This window comes from Macaca fascicularis, chromosome X (assembly GCF_037993035.2).
Source record: "Macaca fascicularis isolate 582-1 chromosome X, T2T-MFA8v1.1".
NCBI lineage: Eukaryota > Metazoa > Chordata > Mammalia > Primates > Cercopithecidae > Macaca > Macaca fascicularis.
Window position 1 is genome coordinate 91,927,697 of NC_088395.1, and position 24,253 is coordinate 91,951,949.

General features: G+C 35.8%; 1 protein-coding gene across 2 annotated transcripts in view; it reads right to left on the minus strand.

The window, feature by feature from the left end:
• POF1B (POF1B actin binding protein) overlaps positions 1-24,253 on the minus strand; it is a 107,875-nt gene that overhangs the window by 7,588 nt on the left and 76,034 nt on the right. For both annotated transcript variants that reach the window (XM_005594064.5, XM_005594063.5), the window contains exons 10-14: positions 23,808-23,921; positions 22,825-22,977; positions 22,339-22,458; positions 20,904-21,032; positions 19,971-20,053 (exon numbers count right to left, since the gene is read on the minus strand). In XM_005594064.5, coding sequence (XP_005594121.3) covers positions 19,971-20,053; positions 20,904-21,032; positions 22,339-22,458; positions 22,825-22,977; positions 23,808-23,921 — 599 coding nt within the window. The remainder of the gene's footprint in view (positions 1-19,970; positions 20,054-20,903; positions 21,033-22,338; positions 22,459-22,824; positions 22,978-23,807; positions 23,922-24,253) is intronic.

Genomic DNA, 24,253 nt, shown 5'->3' on the forward strand with positions numbered 1-24,253 from the left:
CTTCAAGGAAAACTACAAACCACTGCTCAGCGAAATAAAAGAAGACACAAACAAATGGAAGAACAGTCCATGCTCATGGATAGGAAGAATCAATATCAGAAAATGGTCATAGTGTCCAAGGTAGTTTATAGATTCAATGCCATCCCCATCAAGCTACCAATGACTTTCTTCACGGAATTGGAAAAAACTACTTTCAAGTTCATATGGAACCAAAAAAGAGCCCGCATTTCCAAGAAAATCCAAAGCCAAAAGAAAAAAGTTGGAGGCATCACGCTACCTGACTTCAAACTATATACAAGGCTACAGTAACCAAAACAGCATGGTACTGGTACCAAAACAGATATATAGACCAATGGAACAGAACAGAGCCCTCAGAAATAATACCACACATCTGCAACCATCTGATCTTTGACAAACCTGACAAAAACAAGAAATGGGGAAAGGATTCCCTATTTAATAAATGGTGCTGGGAAAACTGGCTAGCCATGTGGAGAAAGCTGAAACTGGATCCCTTCCTTACACCTTATACAAAAATTAATTCAAGATGGATTAAGGACTTAAATGTTAGACCTAAAACCATAAAAACCCTAGAAGAAAACCTAGGCAATACCATTCAGGCCATAGGCATGAGCAAGGATTTCATGACTAAAACACCAAAAGCAATGACAACACAAGCCAGAATTGACAAATGGGACCAAATTAAACTAAAGAGCTTCTGCACAGCAAAAGAAACCACCATCAGAGTGAACAGGCAACCTACAGAATGGGAGAAAATTTTTGCAATCTACCCATCTGACAAAGGGCTAATATCCAGAATCTACAAAGAACTTAAACAAATTTACAAGAAAAAATCAAACAACCCCATCAAAAAGTAGGCAAAGGACATGAACAGACACTTCTCAAAAGAAGACATTTATGCAGCCAACAGACACATGAAAAGATGTTCATCATCACTGGTCATCAGAGAAATGCACATCAAAACCACAATGAGATACCATCTCACACTAGTTAGAATGGCGATCATTAAAAAGGAAACAATAGGTGCTGGAGAAGATGTGGAGAATTAGGAACACTTTTACACTGTTGGTGGGACTGTAAACTAGTTCAACCATTGTGGAAGACAGTGTGGCGATTCCTCAAGGATCTAGAACTAGAAATACCATTTGACCCATCCATCCCATTACTGGGTATATGACCAACGGATTATAAATCATGCTGCTATAAAGACACATGCACAGGTATGTTTATTGTGTCACTATTCACAATAGCAAAGACTTGGAATCAACCCAAATGTCTATCAATGATAGACTGGATTAAGAAAATGTGGGATATATACACCATGGAATACTATGCAGCCATAAAAAAGGATGAGTTCATGTCCTTTGTAGTGACGTGGATGAAGCTGGAAACCATAATTCTGAGCAAACTATTCCAAGGACAGAAAACCAAATACCCCATGTTCTTACTCACAGGTGGGAATTAAACAATGAGAACACTTGGACACAGGGTGGGGAACATCACACACCAGGGCCTGTCATGGGGTGCCCCGAGGGGGAAGGGATAGCATTAGGAGATATACATAATATAAATGACAAGTTAATGGGTGCAGCACACCAACATGGCACATGTATACATATGTAACAAACCTGCACATTGTGCACATGTACCCTAGACTTAAAGTATAATAAAAATAAAAAAAAGACCAGCTTACTCGTCTATACACAACAAAAATATTTTTGAATAATGAAGAATTGATAAAGACTGTTTTCAGACTTAAAAGGCCAAAAGAAGTATTCAGCAGAAAAGAAGCATGATAAGAAATGTTAAAAGAAGTTTTTAAGGCAAAGGGAAAATGATACAAGATAGAAATTTGAATTTGACCAAAGTAATACATAGTACCAGAAAAGATTAATATGTAGGTGAATTTAAAATATTTTTTTTCTTATTGTTAATATTTCTTTAAAAGATAATTGACTGTTGAAAACAAAAATAATAATGTATTTAGGGGCTAATGATATATGTAAAATAAGTATATATGATAAAAATAGTGAAAGTCATATTAGTCATATGAAGGGGAAATGGAAGTTGATTATTACAAAGTTGTTATGCTACATGTGATGGGATCTAATATTATTGGAAAATAAGCAGTGATCACTTAAAGAAGAATATTATAAACCCTACAGCAATCAAAAGAAAGAAGTATACCTAATAAGCTAATAAAATAGATTAAACGAAACATGAAGAAATAATCCAAAAGAAGAGAGGAAAAGAGAACGAAAATGTGAGGTAAATAGAAAACAAATAGCAAGAAAGTAAATTTAAATCTCTCCATATAGATATGTATGGCCTAAACACTCCAATTAAAAAGCAAAGATTGTTAAATTAGATAAAAACTCAAGACCCAACTACATGTGCTATTTACAAAAACCATACAATCCTTAACACTTTACCAACAAGCAAACTAATAGATTAGTGTAAAAGGATGGAAACATATGTACCATGCAATTTCTAATCAAAAGAAAGTTGGAGTGGTTATATAAATATCAGATGAAGTAGCCTTCAGAACAAGAAGCATTAGTGCAGATAAAGGGTGATTTTATAATGATAAAGGTGTCAATTCATCAACAAGATGTAGCAATCCTAAATGTTCATTCATCAATAAAACATAACAATCCTAAATGTTTATGTACCTCCCAGCAGAAATTCAAAATACATGAAGCAAATACTGATAGAACTGAAAGGAGAAATAAGCAAATCCACAATTAGAGTTGGAGATTTTGGCATGCCTTTCAAGATAATTGATATAAGTAGAAAGAAAATTAGTAAATATATAGATGAAATCCCCAAATATGTGGAAACCAAAAAATACAAATCTGAAAAACCGGTAGATCCAAGTACAAATTAAAAGGAAAGTTAGAAAATATTTTGAACTGAATGCAAATGAAAATATAACTTATCAAAATTGTGGGATGCAGCTAAAATAGTGCTTAAGTAGACATTTATAGCATTCAAAGTTTATATTACAAAAGAAGAATGGTCTAAAATCAATGACCTATGTTTCCAGGTTTTGAAACTGGAAAAGAAACAGAAAAGTAAGTGGAAAATAACATAAGAAAAAACAAAGATAGGAGAAGAAATCAGTGAAATAGGAAAGAGAGAAACAGTATAGGAAAATCAATTAAATTGAAAGCTGATTCTTCAAGAATATCAACTTAAATTAACACAACTCTAGTCAGACTGGTTAGCAAAGAAAAAGAACATACAGTTTACCAATATCAAGAAAGAAGGGATATCCCTATAGGTCCTACAGTCTTTGAAAGAATAATAAAGAAACATTATGGCAATTTTATGCCAAAACTTGGCAATTTAGATGAAATGCACAAATTCCTCGAGAGCTACAAACTAAAAAAGCTAACTAAAGAAGAAATAGATAATCTGAATAAGTATGGGTCAATTTTTAAAATTGAATTTGCAATTAGATGCTTTCACACAAAGTCAACTCCAGTCCAGGATGACTTTACTAGTTATCTCTACCAAAAAATTAACAAATAAATGATATCAATCTTACATAAACTCTTCCAAAATATAAAATAGTAGGGCATACTTCTCAACTCATTGTATGAGGTCAGCATTACTCTGGTGACAAAGCAGTCAGAGGCATCATGAGAAAAGAAATGTACAGGCTAATATCACTAGTGAATACAGGTGTCAGATCCTTAACAAAATTTGAGCAAATTGGATCTAGCAATTTATAAAAAGGATACTACATTAATCTAGCACAATTTATCCCAGTAACAAAAGGTTGGTTTAATATTCAAAAATCAGCAATTCATCATTTTAACAGATCAAACAATAAAAACTTACGTTTGGGTTTGGGATTTTAAGAATAGAGGAGTAAGGAGTTTGACAGACCCTCCCTACAATAAAACAATTATTTGATGATTTCACTGGTTAAAATAAACTGCATATTTAAAAAAATTAATCATTTTAAGTCTCTGGAACTCATTTAAGGGAGGACAGCAAATAGAAAAATATTCAAGAAAATCTACTGAACCTTGTTAAGAACATTGAAAGACTATGATATTTGAGCCATGACCTGCTTCATCCAACTACCTCCTATCCCTAAGCTCCTGTTTCGGGCAAGAGTGGTTGAGAAGTTGTACTCTCTTCTTCTACCCTGTCCCCCACTTGTAGAATGGAAACTCTATAGCAGACATGGCAGGCTGAAAATATTGGGTTCCAGATCAACTCTATCCAACATACTCCTTGGTCAGAGATTCCACAATGACAGAAGCAAGCCAAGGAGACCACAGGCTGCCACCTCCCCTCAATGTCCACTGACAGAACAGATTGTCACTGGAAAAAGTGGGTACCTGCTCCAGTTCTGGTGCAGTAGCACAGGGATTCTTCCCAGGTTGAAAGGCAATGATATGGTTTGACTGTCTCCCCACCAAGATCTCAACTTGAATTGTATCTACCAGAATTCTCACGTGTTGTTGGAGAGATCCAGGGAAGGTAATCGAATCATGGGGGCTGGTCTTTCCTGTGCTATTCTCTTGATAGTGAGTAAGTCTCATGAGATCTTATGGGTTTATCAGGGGTTTCTGTTTTTGCATCTTTCTCATTTTCTCTTGCCACTGCCATGTAGGAAATGCCTTTCACATCCCGCCATAATTCTCAGGCCTCTCCAGCCATGTGGAACTGTTAAGTTCAATTAAACCTCTTTTTGTTCTCAGTTTCAGATATATGTTTATCAGCAGCATGAAAACGAACTAATACAGGCTGTCTATAAGTACAAATGCTATGCAGCTCTGTGTGATGGGACTGACTTCATTTGAAACAGATAATGTAAAAATCCACATCTAAGAACGTTGTTGAAAATACCGATGGACTTTGTGGAGAGCAATTAAGAAGAGGCTGGAGGCTCTAGAATACAAGCAAAATGGCAGAGCAGCCTGAAGATAAATAGGAAAAGAGATGGCTAAAAAGAGTCCTCCTGGGATCACAGTCATTTATGGGAGTCAAGAAAGCTACGCACATATGCTAGGCCACAACCACTCAGGCGCATGCAGAGCAGAAATTGGGGGAAGAAATGAAAGCATGTCACAAGGTGGACATACCATCAACACAGGTCACATGACTCACTGGCGCAAGGGGCTTAAATGTAACCTCTAACAAATTGTTGAACAAAAAGTTGCTCTGGTCCAGGGGCAATTCCTAGGAAGCCAAGCTACAAATAAAATCAGGTTCATACATGGCAGTCGGGCCAACCATGTGCATGCCCAAGGCTGCACGCTCTCATGTGCAATCAAGGAGGGAGCTTCCAATACACTAGTCTCTGGCTGAATGTGGGTCAAAAAAATGCAAATATCCTGAACTGTGATGGCAGCTCCCAAGCCACACATATATCCAATAGTGTAAAAATAAAACTGAGTAAGGTGTCATAAGCACAACTTTTTACCACTAGGTGGCTTATTCAAGCTTGGGGGCATCCTCTGGGTAGTTCAGTCAGAAGGGAAAAAGCAAAAAAACCAAAACAAACACACACACACACACACACACACAAAAAAAAAAACAAGAGAAAAAAATCTGAACAGGGACACTAGAAGATAAACAATTTGGAGAAAACAAAAGACTTTGAAGAATTAGTTTAGGGAAAGTACTAAGTACATAATCATGCAAACAACCCCTAGCAAGAGGTGGGGGTGTGGGAACAGGGATCAATATCCAGAGTTGCTACAGCATATTCTTCAAAATGTCTAATTTTCAAAATAAAATTATAAAACATGCGAATAAAGAAGAAATACTGACACATAAAAGGAGGGAAGAAAGCAGGCAATAGAAAAGTTTTGTATTTTGTTTATTTTTCAACTTATATTTCAGAAAACGGAGTACAAGTGCAAGTCTGTTACAAAAGTTTACATGATGCTGAGGTTTGTGGTATGAATGACCCTGTCACCCAAGTATTGAACGTGGTACCCATAGTTTTTCAGCCCTTGCCTGCTGCCATCTCTCCACCCTCCAGTAGTCCCCAGTGTCTACTGTTCCAATCTTTATGCCCATGAGTATCCCATGTTTAGCTCCCACATTTAAGTGAGAACATGCACTATCTGGTTTTCTGCTTCTGTTAGTTTTATATAGGATAATGGCCTCCAGGTGCATTCATTTTACTTCAAAATACATGATTTTTTTTATGGCTGCACAGTATTACATGGTGTATATATACCACATTATCTTCTTCCAGTCCAACATTGATGGGCACCTGGGTTGATTCCATGTTTTTGCTATTTTGAAATAACACTGCAATGAACATGCAGGTGCATGTGTCTTTGGGTAGAATGATTTTTTTTACTTTGGGTATATACCCAGAAATGAGAATGCTGGGTCAAATGGTAAACTCGTAGTTCTTTGAGGAATCTCCAAACTGCTTTCCACAGTGGCTGAACTAATTTACATTCCTACCAACAGTGCATAAGCATTCCCTTTGATCTGCACCCTCATCAGCACCTGTTGTTTATCGACTTTTTAATAATGGCCATTCTAACTGGTGTGAAATGTTATCACATTGTGGTTTTACTTTTATTTCTCTGATCATTAGTGATGATAAGCATTTTATTCATGTTTGGTGGTTTCTTGTATGTCTTCATTTGAGAAGTGTATGTTCATATCCATTGCCCCTTTTTAATGATTTTTTTTTGCTTGTTGATTTAAGTTCCTTACAGATTCTGCATATTAGAACTTTGTCAGATACAGAGTTAGTGCATATTTTCTCCCATTTTGTAGGTTGTCTGTTTACTCCCTTGATATTTTCTCTTGCTCAGCAGAAGTTCTTTAGTTTAATTAGATACCGTTTGTCAATTTTCGCTTTTGTTGTCGTTGCTTTTGACATCTTCGTCATTACATCTTTGTCTGTGCCTGTGTCCTGAATGGTAATACCTAGATTGTCTTCCAGGAATTTTATAGTTTTGGAGTTTACATTTAAGTCTTTAGTTCATCTTGAGTTAATTTTTGCATATAGTGTAAGGAGGGGTCCAGTTTCAATCTTCTGCATATGGATAGCCAGTTATCCTGGCACCATTTATTGAATAGGGAATTCTTTCCCCATTACTTGTTTTTGAAACCTTGGTCAAAGATCAGATAGTTATAGGTGTGTGGCCTTATTTCTGGGTTCTCTATTCTGTTCCATTGGTCTACGTGTCTGTTCTTGTACCAGTACCATGCTGTTTTGGTTAGTGTAGCCCTGTAGTATAAATTAAAGTTGAGTAGTGTGATGCCCCCAAGCTTTGTTCTTTTTGTTTTGGATTGCCTTGGCTGTACGGGCTCTTTTTTGGTTCCATATGAATTTTAAAAGTTTTTTTTGTAGTTCTGTGAAGAATGTCAAAGATAGTTAAGTGGAAATAATATTGAATCTATAAATTGCTTTGGGCAGTATGGTCATTTTAACAATATTGATTCTTCCTATCCATAAGCATGGAATCATTTTCCATTTCTTTGCGGCATCTCTGATGTTTTTTGTTTTTTGTTTTTTGTTTGTTTTTTTTTTTTTGAGCAGTGTTTTGTAGTTCTATTTGTAGAGATCTTTCACCTCCCTAGTTAGCTGTATTCCTTTTTGTGACAATTGTGAATAGGAGGTCGTTTCTGATTTGGCTCTCTGCTTGATATTTGTTGGTGGATAGGAATGCTAGTGACTTTTTCACATTGATTTTGTATCCTGAGACTTTGCTGAAGTTGTTTATCAGCTTAAGAAACTTTTGGACTGAGACTGTGGAGTTTTCTAGATATAGGATCATGTCATCTGCAAACACGGATAGTTTGACTTCCTCTCTTCCTATTTGGATGCCTTTATTTCTTTCTCTTGCCTGATTGCCCTGTTCAGTACTTGAATGTTCAACATTCAATACTATGTTCAGTAGGAGTGGTGAGAGAGGGCATCCTTTTCTTGTGCTGGTTTTCAGTGGGAATGCTTCCAGCTTTTGCCCATTCAGTATGATGTTGGCCGTGGCTTTTTCACACATGGCTCGTATTATTTTGAGGTATGTTCCTTCCATACCTAGTTTATTGAGAAATTTTAACATAAATGGATGTTGAATTTTATAGAAAGCCTTTTCTGCATCTATTGAGATAATCATGTGTTTTTTGTCTTTAGTTGTGTTTATGTGATAAATCAGTTATTAATTTGTATATGTCTAACCAACCTTGTGTTCCAGGGATGAAGCCTACTTGATTATGGTGGGTAAGCTTTTTGATGAACTGCTGGATTTGGTTTGCCAGTATTTGTTGAGGATTTTTGCATTGATGTTCATCAAGGGTATTGACCTGAAATTTTCATTTTGTTTTTGTATCTCTGCCAGGTTTTGATATCAGGGTGATGCTGGCCTCATATAACGAGCTAGGGAGGAGTCCTTCTTCCTCTGTCTTGTAGAATAGTTTCAGCAGGAATGGTCCCAGCTCTTCTTTGTATCTTTGGTAGAATTCAGCTGTGAATCCGCCTAGTCCTGGCCTTTTTGTTGTTGTTGTTTGGCACGCTATTTATTACTGCCTCAATTTCAAAACTCATTATTGGTCTGTTAGAGGATTAAATCTCTTCCTGGTTCACTCTTGGGAGGGTGTATGTGTCCAGGAGTTAATCCTGGACACAGCAAAAGAAACCATCAACAGAGTAAACAGACAACCTACAGAATGGGCAAAAATTTTTTGCAAACTATGCATCTGACAAAGGTCTAATATCCAGCTTCTGTAAGGAACTTAAACAAATTTACAAGAAAAAAACAAACAACCCCTTAAAAAAAAGTGGGCAAAGGACATGAACAGACACTTTTCAAAAGAAGATGTATATGTGACCAACAAGCATATTATAAAAAGCTTAACATCACTGATCATTAGAGAAATGCAAATCAAAACCACAATGAGATACCATCTCACACCAGTCAGATTGACTATTATTTAAAAAGTCAAAAATGACAGATGCTGGTGAGGTTGTGGAGTAACATGAACACTTATACACTGTTGGAGGTGTGTAAATTAGTTCAGCCATTAAGAAAGTGTAGCAACTCCTTAAAGACCTAAAGACAGAGATACCATTCAACCCAGCAATCTCATTACTGGGTGTATACCTAAAGCAAAATAAATCATTCAATTGTAAAGATGCATACATGTGTATGTTCATTGCAGCACTATTCACTATAGCAAAGACATGGAGTCAACCTAATGCCCATCAATGATAGGCTGGATAAAGAAAATATGGTACATTTACACCATGGAATACTACGCACACATAAAAAAGAACAAGATCATATCATTTTCAGGGACATGGATGGAGCTGGAGGCCATTATTCTTAGCAAACTAACACAGGACCAGAAAACCAAATATTGCATGTTCTCACTTATAAGTGGGAGCTAAATGATGAGAACACATGGACATGTAGAGAGGAGCAACACACACTTGGCCTTTCAGAAGGTGGAAGGTGGGAGGAGCGAGAGGATCAGGAAGAATAACTAATGGATACTAAACTTAATACATGGGTGACAAAATAATCTGTACAACAAACCTCTGTGACTCAAGTTTACCTGTGTAACAAATCTTCACTTGTACCACTGAACATAAAATAAAAGTTAAAGAAGAAAAAAACAGGCATGGTGGCTCATGCCTGTAATCCCAGCACTTTGAGAGGCCAAGGGGCAGACTGGCCAACATGGTGAAACCCTGTCTGTACTAAAAATACAAAAATTAGCAAGGAGTGGTGGTGCATGCCTATAATCCCAGATACTCTGGAGGCTGATGCAGGAGAATCACTTGAATCTGGGAATCAATGGTTGCAGTGAGCTGGAATCATGCCACTGCACTCCAGGCTGGGTGACAGAGCAAGACTCCATCAAAAAAAATGAAGAAGAGGAAGAGGAAGAGGAAGAGGAAGAGGAAGAAGAAGAAGAAAAAGAAGAAGAAGAAGAAGAAGAAGAAGAAGAAGAAGAAGAAGAAGAAGAAGAAGAAGAAGAAGAAGAAGAAGAAGAAGAAGAATTATTAAAAAGAATTAAAGAAAATACTGGCCAGGTGCGGTGGCTCAAGCCTGTAATCCTAGCACTTTGGGAGGCCGAGACGGGCGAATCACATGGTCAGGAGATCGAGACCATCCTGGCTAACACGGTGAAACCCCGTCTCTACTAAAAAAAACACAAAAAACCAGCCGGGCACGGTGGCGGGTGCCTGTAGTCCCAGCTACTCGGGAGGCTGAAGCAGGAGAATGGCATAAACCCAGGAGGCGGAGCTTGCAGTGAGCTGAGATCTGGCCACTGCACTCCAGCCTGGGCGACAGAGCCAGACTGCGTCTCAAAAAAAAAAAAAAAAAAAAAGAAAAAGAAAAAAAAAGAAAATACTACTGAATTTTTACATTAGTTTTGTGTTCTGAAACTTTACTGAAGACATTTACTAGGTCTAGGAGACTTTTGGTGGAGTCTTTAGTCTTTTCTAAGTATAGAATCCTATCAGCAAGGAGAGAGAGTTTGACTTCTTTTCTTAATTGGATGCCTTTTATTTCTTGCTCTTGTCTGATTGCTCTGGCTAGGACTTCCCATACTACGTTGAATGGGAGGGTTAGAGAGAACATCTTTGTCTTGTTCCCGTTCTGAAGAAGAATGTTTCTCTCATGCTGTCAGTGGGGTGTTGCAGTCTCCCATTGTTATTTTGTGGTTGCCTAAGTCTTTTCATGGGTCCAAAAGAACTTCTTTTACAAATCTGTTTGTATGCAGATGTTATGTTCCAATGTTGGATGCATACATATTTAGGACAGTTAAGTCTTCTTGTTGAATTGAACCCATTATCATTATGTAATGCCCTTCTTTGTCTTTCTTGATTGTTGTGGGTTTAAACTCGTTTTATATGATATGAGAATAGTAATTTTGATTAGCTTTTGTGTGTTCAGTATGCTATTGACTGTGGGTTTCTCATAGATGGCTATTATTATTTTGAGGTATGTTTCTTTGACGCCTAGTTTCTTGAGGGTTTTTATCATGAAGGGATGTTGGACTTTATTGATAGCTATTTCTGCATCACTTAAGATAATCACATGCTCTTTTGTTTTCAATTTTGCTTATGTGGTGAATCACATTAATTGATTTGCATCAATTGAACCAACCTTGAATCCCAAGAATAAAGCCTACTTGAATGTGGTGAATTAACTGTTTGTTGTACTGCTGGATTGGGCTTGCAAGTATTTTGTTGGTGATTTTTGTGTTCATGTTTGTCATGGTTATTGGCATGAAATTTTCTTTTTCATTGTGTCTATGCCAGATTTTGGTATCAGGATAATGCTGGCTTCATAGAATGAGTTAAGGAGGACTCCTTCCTCCTCTATTTTTGGAATAGTTAATGGTAGGATTGATAACAATGCTTCCTTGTATGTCTGGTAGTATTTACCTGTGAATCCTTCTGGTCCAGGGCTTTTTTTGTTGTTGTTTTGTAAGGATTTTTAAATTACTAATTCAATTTTAGAATTCATTATTTTTCAGTTCAAGTTTTCACTTTCTTCCTGGTTCAATCTTGGAAGAGTATATGTTTGCATGAATTGATCCATTTCCTCTAGATTTTCCAATTTGTGTTATAGAGGTTTTCATCATAGTCTGAGGACCTTTTGTATTTCTGTAGGATTGGTTGTAAAGCCATCTTTTTTATTTCTGATTGTGCTTAGTGGAAACTTATCTTTTTCTTTGTTAATCTAGCTAAGTGTTCAATTGGTCTTTTTTATTCTTTCAAAGTACCAACTTTTGGTTTCATTGATCTTTGGTATGAATTTTGCATCTCAATTTCATTTAGTTCTTTTCTAATTTTAGTTATTTTCATCTGCTATCTTTGGATTTGGTTTGTTCTTATTTTTCTAGTTCTGTTAAGTGTAATATTAAATTGTTAACTTGAGAACTTTCTAACTTTTGTTGTAGGTGTTGAGTGATGTAAACTTCCTCTTAACACTGCTTTGGATGCATCCCAATTATTTTGATATGTTATTTCTCTATTTTCATTAATTTCAATGAAATTATTTTTTATTTCTTTCTTGATTTTGTTGTTCACCCAAAAGTCATTTGGGAGCAAGTTGTTTAATTTCCATGTAATTGCACAGTTTTGAGATATCTTCTTGGTATTGATTTCTATTTTTATTGCACTGTGGTCTGAGCATATGCTTGGTATAATTTTGATTTTTAAAAATTTATTGAGGTTTACTTTATGGTCAAGCATATGCTCAATATTAGAATATGTTTGGGTGGATTATTCTGTAGGTGTCTATTAGGTCCAGTTGGTTGAGTGTCAAATTTAAGCCCCAAATTCCTTTGTCAGTTTCCTGCCTTAATGATCTCTCTCATGCTGTCAGTGGGGTGTTGCAGTCTCCCATTGTTATTTTGTGGTTGCCTAAGTTTTTTCATAGGTCCAAAAGAACTTCTTTTACAAATCTGTTTGTATGCAGATGTTATGCTCCAATATTGGATGCATACATATTTAGGACAGTTAAGTCTTCTTGTTGAATTGAACCCATTATCATTATGTAATGCCCTTCTTTGTCTTTCTTGATTGTTGTGAGTTTAAACTCATTTTATATGATATAATAATAATAACCCCTGCTCTTTTTTGTTTGCCATTTGCATGATAGATCTTTCTCTATCCCTTTACTTTGAGTCTGTGAGTGTCACTGCCTGGGAGATGGGTCTCTTGAAGACAGCAGACAGTTGGGTCTTGTCTTTTTATTGAACTTGCTACTCTATGGCTTTTTTTTTTTTTTAAATTTATTTATTATTATTATACTTTAAGTTGTAGGGTACATGTGCATAACGTGCAGGTTTGTTACATATGTATACTTGTGCCATGTTGCTGTGCTGCACCCATCAACTCGTCATTTACATCAGGTATAACTCCCAATGCATTGGGAGTTATACTCTATGGCTTTTAAGTGGGGCATTTTGACTTTTTTACATTCCAGGTTAGTATTGATATGTAAGATTTTGAACATGTCATCTTGTTGTTAGCTGTTTGTTGTGTAGCTTTGGTTGTGCAGTTGCTTCATAGTGTCTGTGGGAGGGATATGTGCTTAAGTGTGTTTTCATGGTAGAAGATATAATTCTTTCATTTCCATGTTTATCATTTCCCTAAGAACCTCTTGTATAGCTGGTTTAGTGATAATAAATTCCCTTAGTGTTTGCTTATTTTGGAAGTTTATTTCTCCTTCGCTTATGAAGCATAGTTTGGTGGGATATGAAATTCTTGGTTGGAATTTCTTTTCTTTAAGATTGCTGAATATAGAACCACAATCTCTTCGGGCTTGTAAGTTTTCTGATGAGAGGTCTTCTTCTAGCCTGATGGAGTTTCCTTTGTAAATGACTAGGGCCTTCTCTCCTGTAGCCTTTAATAATTTTTTCTTTCACACTGACCTTCATGAATCTGATGACTATGTGTCTTGGGGATGTTTGTCTTGTATAGTATCTCACAGAGGTTCTCTGTATTTCTTGAATTTGCATGTCAACCTCTCTAATGAGATTGAGGAAAGTTTCATGGACCATATCCTCAAATATGTTTTCCAAGTTATTTCTTCTCTCTCCTGTCAGGAATATCAATTAGTTTTAGGTTAGTCTCGTTACATAATCCCATATTTGTCAGAGGTTTTGTCATAATTTAAATGTTTTTTTCTTTATTTTTGTCTAAGTTGATTATAAGATTCTGTCTTCAAGCTCCAAGATTCTTTCCTTGGCTTGGTCTATTCTGTTGTTAATGCTTCAAAATATATCAGGTAATTTTTGTAGTAATTTTTTTCAATTCCAGAAATTTCATTTGGTTCTTTCTTAAAGTGGCTATTTTGTCTTCTTTCAACTTTTGGAGATTTTCACTGTATATCCTGGATTGGGTTTCACCTGTTACCTGAATCTTGATCAGTTTCTTTGTCATCCAGATTCTGAACTTTATGGCTTTAAGTCATTTCAATCTGGTTAAGAACCACTGCAGAGAAGTTGCCTTGTTTGAAGATAAAGGGAAACTCTGACTTTTTTAATTGCCAGAGTTCTAGCACTGATTCTTTCTCATCTGAGCAGGCACGTGCTCCTTTGTGTTTTGGATTTGCTGTAATTTCTATGAGGCTTTTTGTTTTGATATTCTTTATTTCCCTTTACGGTTTAACTGTGGTGCAAGTTGAGTATAGTTAATTAGCTTTGTTTCTAGGTGCTTCCAGGGTGCCAAGGCTCTGTATGGGATCTTTATTTGTGGCTAGATTCTTACCTTGGGTTTCACAGGCAATGTGTATTGGCAGAATACTTTTGGTGTTGTAATTTGGGCAGTAATGCAGTAGATGGCAGTTAAGAGTAATGGTTGGCAGAGGGTCTTACTCTGCTCTGTGGCTTTTTTATATTTCTGCACATTTGCAATGGTATTCTGTGGGGACCGGGGGAGAGAGATGACCCCCTAGCCAGGTCCATTCCCAGGCCTCAGGGTAGCCCCCCTTGATCACTGGCACTGCATCCACATTTCATTTGTTAGATGTTCTTGGCCATGGGGCTCTCTCAGGCAGAGACTGTGTCTAGCAGACAGGCCTCACTCTTCCTGGACAGGCCCTGCAGACGGATGTGTGCCCTGCTTCTGCACTGGCCTATGAACTCACACCTCACACTCAGTGTATTGAGATTGGGGGTTCCTCCCCAGGTTGAGTTCTGGCAAAAATCTCAACTCAGAACTCCTGAGCTGTGTGCTACAACCTTGGGGCATTGGAACCATGCCTGTGGCTTTGTCCTCTGCCTCCTTGGGATCAGGCGCCTGTTGTGCTGGGAGAGCTGAAGTGTTCCCAGGCTGTGGGGAAAGCACTCCAGCAGGGCCACTGGCAAGACAGTCAGACCAAGCAGTGGAGGCTGTGCTGCGTGAACACACTTGCAGAATCAGCCAGGCAAAAACTTTGGAGGGATTGTGGACAGAAAGACATGCAGAACAGATGTGTCCAGACAACCCTGGGGGAATAGGCACCTATGGCCACATTTTGTTGTAGCTGCTCCACATGTAAAACCCCCTGGGGTCCATGCAGGCTAGAGCTCTGTCTTTGTCTATTCTTTGGGCAGATCCTCCTGACAATTGAAATGACTGTAAGAGTCATGGGATCTCTTGTAGCTAGGATGCCAGAGGTCCATGGTGAGAGTGGGTTGCCCTGCTGTCACTTAACTCGCCCATTCCTTAGAAGGTGTTTAGGACCAGGAACTAATCCTGGTGCTTGGCACACCAATGCAGTTTTCCCAGCTTTCTCCCTATTCAGCCTTAGCATCTGTGTTACCTATCAAATCTCAGTGTTTTCTCTCCGTGTTTTCTCTCCAAAGATCTTTTTAAAGTACAAACAGATAGTGGAGAATTTACTGGTTTGTTTATTGGATATTTTGGTCTCTTGTGGTGAGAGAAGTGCTTCCTGGATGTGTATACTTGGCCATCTTGTTCCTCCCTCCAGAAACTACTTTTAAAGAGGACCAGATGGTGTAGTTAGAAGACAAAGACTTCAAAGAAGCTATAATAAATATGTTTTTAGGGCTGGGCTTAGTGGCTCATGCCTGTAACCCCAACACTTTGCGAGGCCATCATAGGATGACTGCTTGAGACCGGGAATTTGAGGCCAGCCTGGGCAACATAGTGAGAATACAAAGAACTGAAAAAAACCGTGCTTAAGGAAGTAATGGAAGACGATGTCAGTGAAAATGTATAACAACCTCCAGAAATGCTCTATGCCATAAAAGAAAAAGGAAATCTGGCCAATAAAAATCAAAACTAACTTTATCAGAACTCTCAAAATTAATAAAGTTTTACAGTCTCCAGAGAGCATTTATTTAGGAAAAAACAGTTAAATCTTGGTTAAATAAACAAGCTTTGTGACATCTGAAATTGTCCTATTCTCATCTCTGTCTCTCCAACTATGCAATAGAATTTTAAAACAATCTTGGTAAAACCCAGAAGCCTGGCAGCCACTACAAGACAAAACAAGGTTAGAGCTCCTTCAAAGCCACATTGTCATTATTATAATTGTCGTTGTTTGATTTGTCTGTTGATTCTGTGGAAAACTCCACTTGCAAGGATGTCTTTTAAAACTTGACTTGTAGCTCAACCAATTTGAAAATTCTTTTTCCTGGGAACATTTGTCAAAAATAATGTGCGGAAATTGTTGAATATCACAACTACCTGAGGTGGCTATAATAGTTCAGGCAGACAAGAAATTGACCAAAAATGATAAAAGGAAAAACTGAGGAATAAATTGTCCATAGTGGGCTTTGAAAAGTTGTTATATGTTCCCGGGAATCTAGAAAGCCACAAGCACGTGTAGGGCTTTGTACATGCCCAAGGCTGTACGCATGTGAAGGAAAGGCCTGAGAAAACCCTGAGCCCTCACTACTGGCTAATTTTAAAACTCTGTGTAAGCAGGAAATGGGGGCTAAAGACGAGCTATAAATTGCCTACCAGAACATTGAAGAGGTGTCCAAACACAGACAAAGAGACTTTCAGTGAAAACTAGGAGACTTACTAGTTTCATGTTTGTAACGAAACCTCTGTTTAAATGTTAACTGACCACTAAGATAAATGAGCAGAGACTTCAGTGACCACATACGAAAAGAATACAGACTTTACAGAATTAAATCAGAAAAGCCACTAAGCAAAAGATAATAACATCAATAGTAAACAATATCATCAACGAACACCTTGGCAGGAGGGAGTGTCTAATTTCCAGAGTTACCACATTATATTATTTTCAACAAATAATATTTTATTTGTTGAAAATAAATAAATTTTCAGTAAAAAATTATAAGACATACAAAGAAACAAGAAAATATTGCCTATCATGGAAAAAATAACTTGAAACAGTCCATTAAGAAGCCAGATGTTGCATTTACATAGTCTTTAAATTGGCTATTTTAAGTATGTTCAAAGAACTAAAGAAACCATGCCTAAAGAACTAAAGGAAAGGATTAGAGTTGTGCCTTACGGAATAAAGAACATTATAGAAAATTAATTTTAAGAGAAACTACAGTAATTCTGAGGTAAAAAAGATAACTAGATTTAAAAATTTCTCAGCAGCTGATGTGAACAAATGGAAGAAAGAATCAACAAATTGTGAAGAAGGTTCATTGAGTTTATCTAGTCTGAGGAACAGAAAGAAAAAAGAATGAAGAAAAATAAACAGGGCCTCAGATAACTGTGAGTTTCCTCCCTCTCCACAAGGAGAGGGAGGAAAGTGGCAGGAATAATAGCTGAAGAAATGTCTGAAAACTTCCCAAATTTGATTAAAAATATCAACCTGCACATCAAAGAAGCTCAACAAATGCCAAATAGTGGAAAAGAAAAAAAAAAAAAAAAGAGATCCAAACCTTGACACATAATAATCAAATTGTCAAGGGCCATAGAAAAAAATAATCTTGAAAGCTGTAAAAAAGAAACATGTCAGAGGGATCCTCAATTAAAAATTATCAACTGATTTCTCATCAGAAATTATAGAGGCCAGAAGGCAATGGGATGACATATTCAAAGTAACAACAACAACAACAAAAAACACTGTCACCTGAGAATTATTTTATCCAGCAAAACTATTCTTCAAAAATGAAGGAAAAGCAATATTTTCCCATACAAGCAAAAACTCAAAGAATTTGTCACTACAAAACCTGTTCTACAAGAAATACCTAAGGAAGTCCTACAAGAAATACTAAAGGAGTCCTTCAGGCTGGAATTTAAGGACTCTATACAGCATCCCAAATCCCTATGAAGAAATAAAGATCACCAGTAAAGGTAACTATACAGGTAAATATTAATTAAATGTCTGGAGTAAACCTAAGGGGAAAAACTCGGAAAATGCAGTAAAAGTAACTAAAAGTAATAAAATGTTACTGTAGAAAATATTTTACACAGAAGAAGACAGGAATGGAGGAACAGAAGAACAAAAAACATGTAAGACATAGAAACAAATAGCAAAATAGCTAATGTAAATCCTAACTTATAAATTACATTAAATGTAAGTGCATGAAATATTCCAACTAAAAGCAGAGATTGGCAGAATGTATAAAAAGATACAACTATGTGTGGTTTACAAGAGTCACAATTTAGATTCAAATACACAAATACGTAAAAAAGGAAAGGACAGAAAAAGATATTTCATACAATTAGTAACCAGAAGAGAGTTTGTATTAATACAAGACAAAATACATATGAGTATAAAACTTTATGACCTTAGGTTTGTCAATAGTTTCTTTTATATAATACCAATAGTTTTTTTATATAATACAAGCAAGAAAAAATATAGACGAATTAGATTTTTTTCTATATTAAATACTTATGCTGCATATTATACTCTCAAGATAATGAAAAGACAACCCATGGAATTGATGAAAACATTTGCAAATCTTGTCCCTGATAAGGGACTTGTATGAGAACATGTGAAAATCTCTTGCAATTCAACTATAAAAAGACAACCCACTTAGATGGGAAAAAAAATTGGAATGGACATTTCTTCAAATAAGATGTATAAATGGCCAATAAGCACATAAAAACTGCTAAACAATATTAGTTATTAGGGAAATACAAATCAAAACTCCAAATGGATACCACTTTCCACCACCTAGGATGGCCATAATCCAAGAGATGAACAATAACAAATGGCAGTGAGGACGGGGAGAAAGTGGAACCCTCATACACTACTAGAAATGTATGATGGTGCTTTTGCTTTGGAAAACAGTATGGCAATTCCTTAAGCCTAGAGTTACCATGTGACGTATCAATTCCACTCCTACGTGTATACTCAAAAGAAATGAATACATGTACCTTACACACTTGTACACAGATGTTAGCAGCATTATTCACAATAGCCAAAAATTGAAAACAACCCAAATGTCCAATTGATTAATCAATAAATAAAATGTATATCCATACAATTGGATATTATTTAGCAAAAAAAAGGAATGAAGTCTTGACTCATGCTAAATCATGGTTGCATTCTGCAAAGATTATGCAAAATGAAAAATCCAGACACAAAATACTACATATTGTATTATTTCATTTATATGAAATATCCAAAATAGACTTCTGCTGAAGGTATTCATAATTACTTTATATTTGGTTTTGCTAAAAGGCTGGAATGTAATTTGTGGTCATATTGCTACCATGAGGGTAGACCTTACCTGAGGAAGATATCTACACAGGAAAGAGCAGAGCCAAGATATAAAGAAAGACAGATTTAGGCCGAGCGCGGTGGCTCACGCCTGTAATTCCAGCACTTTGGAAGGTCGAGGCGGGAGGATCATTTGAGGTCAGGAAATGGAGACCATCCTGGCTAACACGGTGAAACCCCGTTTCTACTAAAAAATACAAAAAAAAAAAAAAAAAAAAAAATTAGCCCGTCGTGATGGCGGGCCCCTTTAGTCCCAGCTACTGGCTGAGGCAGGAAAACGGCGTGAACCCGGGAGGCGGAGCTTGCAGTGAGCAGAGTTCGCATCACTGCACTCCAGCCTCCAGCCTGGGCGACAGAGCAAGACTCGTCTCAAACAAAAAAAAAAAAAAAAAGAAGAAGAAAAGAGGAGAAAAAAGAAGAAAAGAAAAGGAAGAAAAGAAAGATGTATAAGGGCATATTTTGAACACACAAATCGGTCTGGATATCAAGTAATCCCAGTTAAGTTACTTTAAAAAGTCCCAGTTTATGTTGGGTCTTTTGTTACATGAAACAGAGAGAGTCCTAACTAATGCGGTTGGTTAAAAAAACAATTATTTGTTTTTCACTTCCAGGGTAATTAATATATTGTAAATTCAGGAAAGATGTGCTTCAGGATTTTTTTTGACTGAAATAGTGATGTCTTTTTGTGAATATTCATTCTTCAGTAGACTAATTGGCCAGCAGAAAACACCAAACTCTGTCTAGCATGTATGTATCAATTAAACATGAAATAACATGAATTATATGATCATAATTTTTATATTCAAATTTCATTTCAAAATACATTACTTTTTAGTGGTAATAGTAGTCCTTCCACCAGTGGAGGGTTGGTTATGAGAGGAATATATTTCTTGCCGCAACTTTGAGAGTTCCTTACAGATAAAAGATAATATAATCATTTGACGGAAAGTAGAAACATGAGATAATAAATACATTTAATCATTTAGAAGAGTTACTAACAATGATTATACTCCCTCCCTTTTACTCCTTTTTAGCCTTGAGGTAATAATGTTCTAATCCCACTTGTTGAATATCACCTAGTGTTGCTTCACAGTACCTAATAAGTTATATTATATGCCTGTGCAGGAACCTGCAACTGATACAGGATATCTAAATTTGGAAGATAACTTGAGATTGAATGGGCGTGGTTCTCAAGATGAGGATGTGAAAGTTGTTGCTCTGAAAAGCCTGAAAAGTATATCCATAGAAGAAAAGTACTGAAACTTTAATATATAAGCAGATATAGTTTCTAACAAGATATTATCAATGAATGTTACTACCAGCACCATTTGCTCCATAACAGATACAATATTACCTATAATTTTTGATAATTCCTTCAGTACCTATTGAATGCCAGGTCGTGGACTACATGCTACAGATACAAGGAGGAATATAACACATGCTTTAATGAAGCAGCTCATAATGTAGTAAGGAGGTCACAGTCTACTGGGAATTTCACTGCTAATGAAATATAAAATCAATGTCTTAAAAATATTAAATGTACAACAGCATTTATTTTTTGCTTCAATTCTAACTTTCATTTGAATTATTTCTCCTGAAATATGTATATTCTACTTCCTCACTTGCACCTACATTTTATTTCATGAAATAAAGTGACTCCTGGATATGTGTCCTTTTCTAGTCCACGGGAAGTATTTATCCTACAGTACTACAGTACTAAGTTGTATTACTTTTCTCCATCCCCACCCCTTCCTTTTATACCTCTGACTGACGCTTTATAAGGGAATCCTTCTCTTCCAGCAAGCTTGTCAGTTCATGAAGCTTAAATTGGAAGTCACTACAACTTCCATCCCTCTTTGAAACATCTTTATGGTACTGGGTTAATTGGGACTAAGGATTTAAAAAGAAATAAGTATTAGTATAATATTTATATAGAAAATATGTAACTGAGTTCCAGGGAGGTTAAGTGACACAAACTCGCACAGTTAGTTATGAAATGAAAGTAAAACACCAATAGTCATAAACTTTCACAGAATTTCATGAGTATGTAATATGAAATGAAATGCCAATTACAAATTTCTCCTTTTTTTAAGATGTCTTTGCTATGTAGGACTAAACATTATCTATGTAACAGTCTTAGGCCACAAGATTTAAAGTAAAGCTAAGAAAACAGGCATTTTAGAGTCCTTGAAATGATAATTCAGGAAATTGCAATACCAATAACTACTATTATATTCTGATTTTCAGTTCACAAAATATTCCTCCTCCATGAATTATCTCAGTTCTCACAGCAGTCCTGTGAAATAAGCATTATTATAATCTTCATTTACAAAACCAGAGAGGTTAAATGACACAGTCAGGCAGTAACATAGCTGCAACTCCAAGACAGATCTTCTGACTACAAATATTGTCCATTTCCCTCTTTACCTCATATGTGTATAGCTTAGGTAGAAGTGCTATTAGTAATGTTGGGATGGAAAAGAAATCAGTGGAGGAAATCTGCTAGAAGTATTGGTAGGTTTTTATAACAAATTATATTTTGTTTCATTTTGATTTTTGGTAAAAATTACACAGTGATGTTTGGAGAGACAAATTTGTGATTATTTTGTTTATGAAAACATTTAACTATATTTTACTACATTTAGGAATCAGTAAAATAAGGGTTAAATTAAGTAAATTCAACCTAGAATTACAAGATAAGGTAATATATACTTACAAATATCACCTTAATTTTGATGTCAACTATAGGTACATAAAACTTAACGCTGTTTTCCTCCTCATGCTTGACAAAGTCCTTGCTATTTACCATCCCTCGAAATTAAGTGAGAATTTTTACAAATCTAACTGTGGCTCTGTTGAGTAATCTCAAATATTGCTTTTGTCTACACAAGCATGCTTTAGGCAAGATCATAAAGAGTTATCCACTTATCCCAAACAATAAATTAATAAAAACCAAAACACTGAAATGAATGTCTTATTTCACTTTCCTGGAAGAGATTAAACTAAATTAGAAAATAATTTAACAGTTATATTTTAGACACAGTAATGTGTATTTAAAAAAAAAAGGATACATGACATATTTCTAAAACTCTACCTTCGGCTATTTTTTTCTTGTAGCTTTAAACTTGAATCCATCATTATCTTGCTAGAAAGTTTGTGCTGACCTGTGTATTTATGCAGTGTAGGATCAACATACCCTCAGCCTGCAGATCTCTCTGTCTTTCTCCATTCTCAAGTTTTTTACCATCTCCGTGTAATGGTTGCCAATCTCATCCATTTTAGCCTGCAGCATTGGGCCTGTGCAAGTCTCAGAAACCTACCGAAGGCAAAATAACTATCTGTAATTGGATTGTTTTGAAGAAAATATGTGTTACGTTACAAGGATTATTATTATATGAAAACCACATGATTAAGTAAGACATTGAAATAATGAAAGTGATTTTCCGGAACTGCATTATAAAGTTCAAATGTCAGTCATTAAGATCTAACAGTATGTGAGGGAAAACAGTCCATATATTTTCTCAAGATTAATATATATATATTTTTTTATATATAGATTTATATATTTTATATATATATATTTATATATATTTTATATATATATATATTTACTATTGCCAATGCTAGGATTACAATGATGTAACTAAGGTAATACTGTATATTTAAAAGGAAGTTTTAATACCTGCATTCTAAGGTTTTGATTCTCTTGCTCTAAATTACGTTTACAATATTCCAGTTCTTTTAGTCTGTATTCCATGTCTGATAGTGTATGTCGAAGAGAGAGATTGTTTTCTTCCAGTGCCTGGCATTTTGAACTTGAGTCTTGAAGTCCTTGCTGTAAAGAAGACACAAGTACATAAGATAGATGCATTTTGTTTTTGGTGAGGGAGTGTTCTTTTTATTGATTCATTCAATTGAATCAAGTAAATATTTTCCTATGCCCAGTTTTCTTATACTCTTGGTCTTAGATGGTACTTGTAAGTCAGCCATGTAAGATATTATAGTGGTGCCTCTAGTCTCACTTGCCTATTTTGTGTGACAGGGAATCATGAGTAGATGAATTTATAATGTCTCAATTTAACAATCAGACTCTTGCTACTCTGTGACAATACTACCCTGCTTTCTAGTAGGCACAAAAACAACTATATGCCTGATTATTTATGTGACAACTAGTAACTGAGCAAGAATTTGGGACAGCCATAGGAGTAAAGGTCAGGAAGAGGGTAATCCTTAGAGACTACTTACAATTTCCTAGGAATTCTCTCTGCTCAGACATCCAGAGAACTCATCTAGGGTTTTTTCAGTCATTTATTTATTGCACAAACATGTGTTAAGGTCTACAACAGCTTTTTTTCATTGACATGTTAGTAGATTAAATAAATGCATGAACCTAAATTTTTAGTATTTATACAATTCTGGTCACCCAACAAGACAAATAATTGTGTCCCATATGTGCTTTATATCTCAAATAGATAAGATTATCTGTTTTTCTGAGAGGGCTTTCAGCCATTGGAAATACCCGAAGCCACTCAATTCTCATATGAACAAATTTTTCCATCATATTTTCATTCTGTCTTGATTATATCTCATAACTCCAGTGTGCCAGTAATTGTGCATATGAAAAGCTATCAATCTAGATTAACATCAACAAAAACATCAATTTACCTTCTGCTGGTGATTATTTGCTCTCACTGATGCCAGGAGTTCTTCATACTCTTTTATTTGAGTTTCTTTGAATGATAAATCTTTCTCAAGTCTCATCTTGTCATTTTCCAGTGACTAGAAGCATAAATTATTTATTATGATTCAGAATTACAGAAACTTAACAGTCACATAATACAAAGACTTGTTTACCTTGGAAGATTTAAATAAGTACTTGTTTCATTTGTACTTGCTTAATAAAGCAGAATTCTTAAAAGTTAAGAAAATATGGGATAGGAAGTGATTGAAACTTCCAAAACCTTCACTGAAAGAGACATTTTGATGGACTAACTGTACATGAAATGAAGCAAAGCCTTCTGAAATATTTTAATGTTTTCCTTCAATCTACAAAGAGTTCTTGTTAATCCCAGCAAGTGGTAAATTTTTAAATTAGAGTCTAAATATGTTCA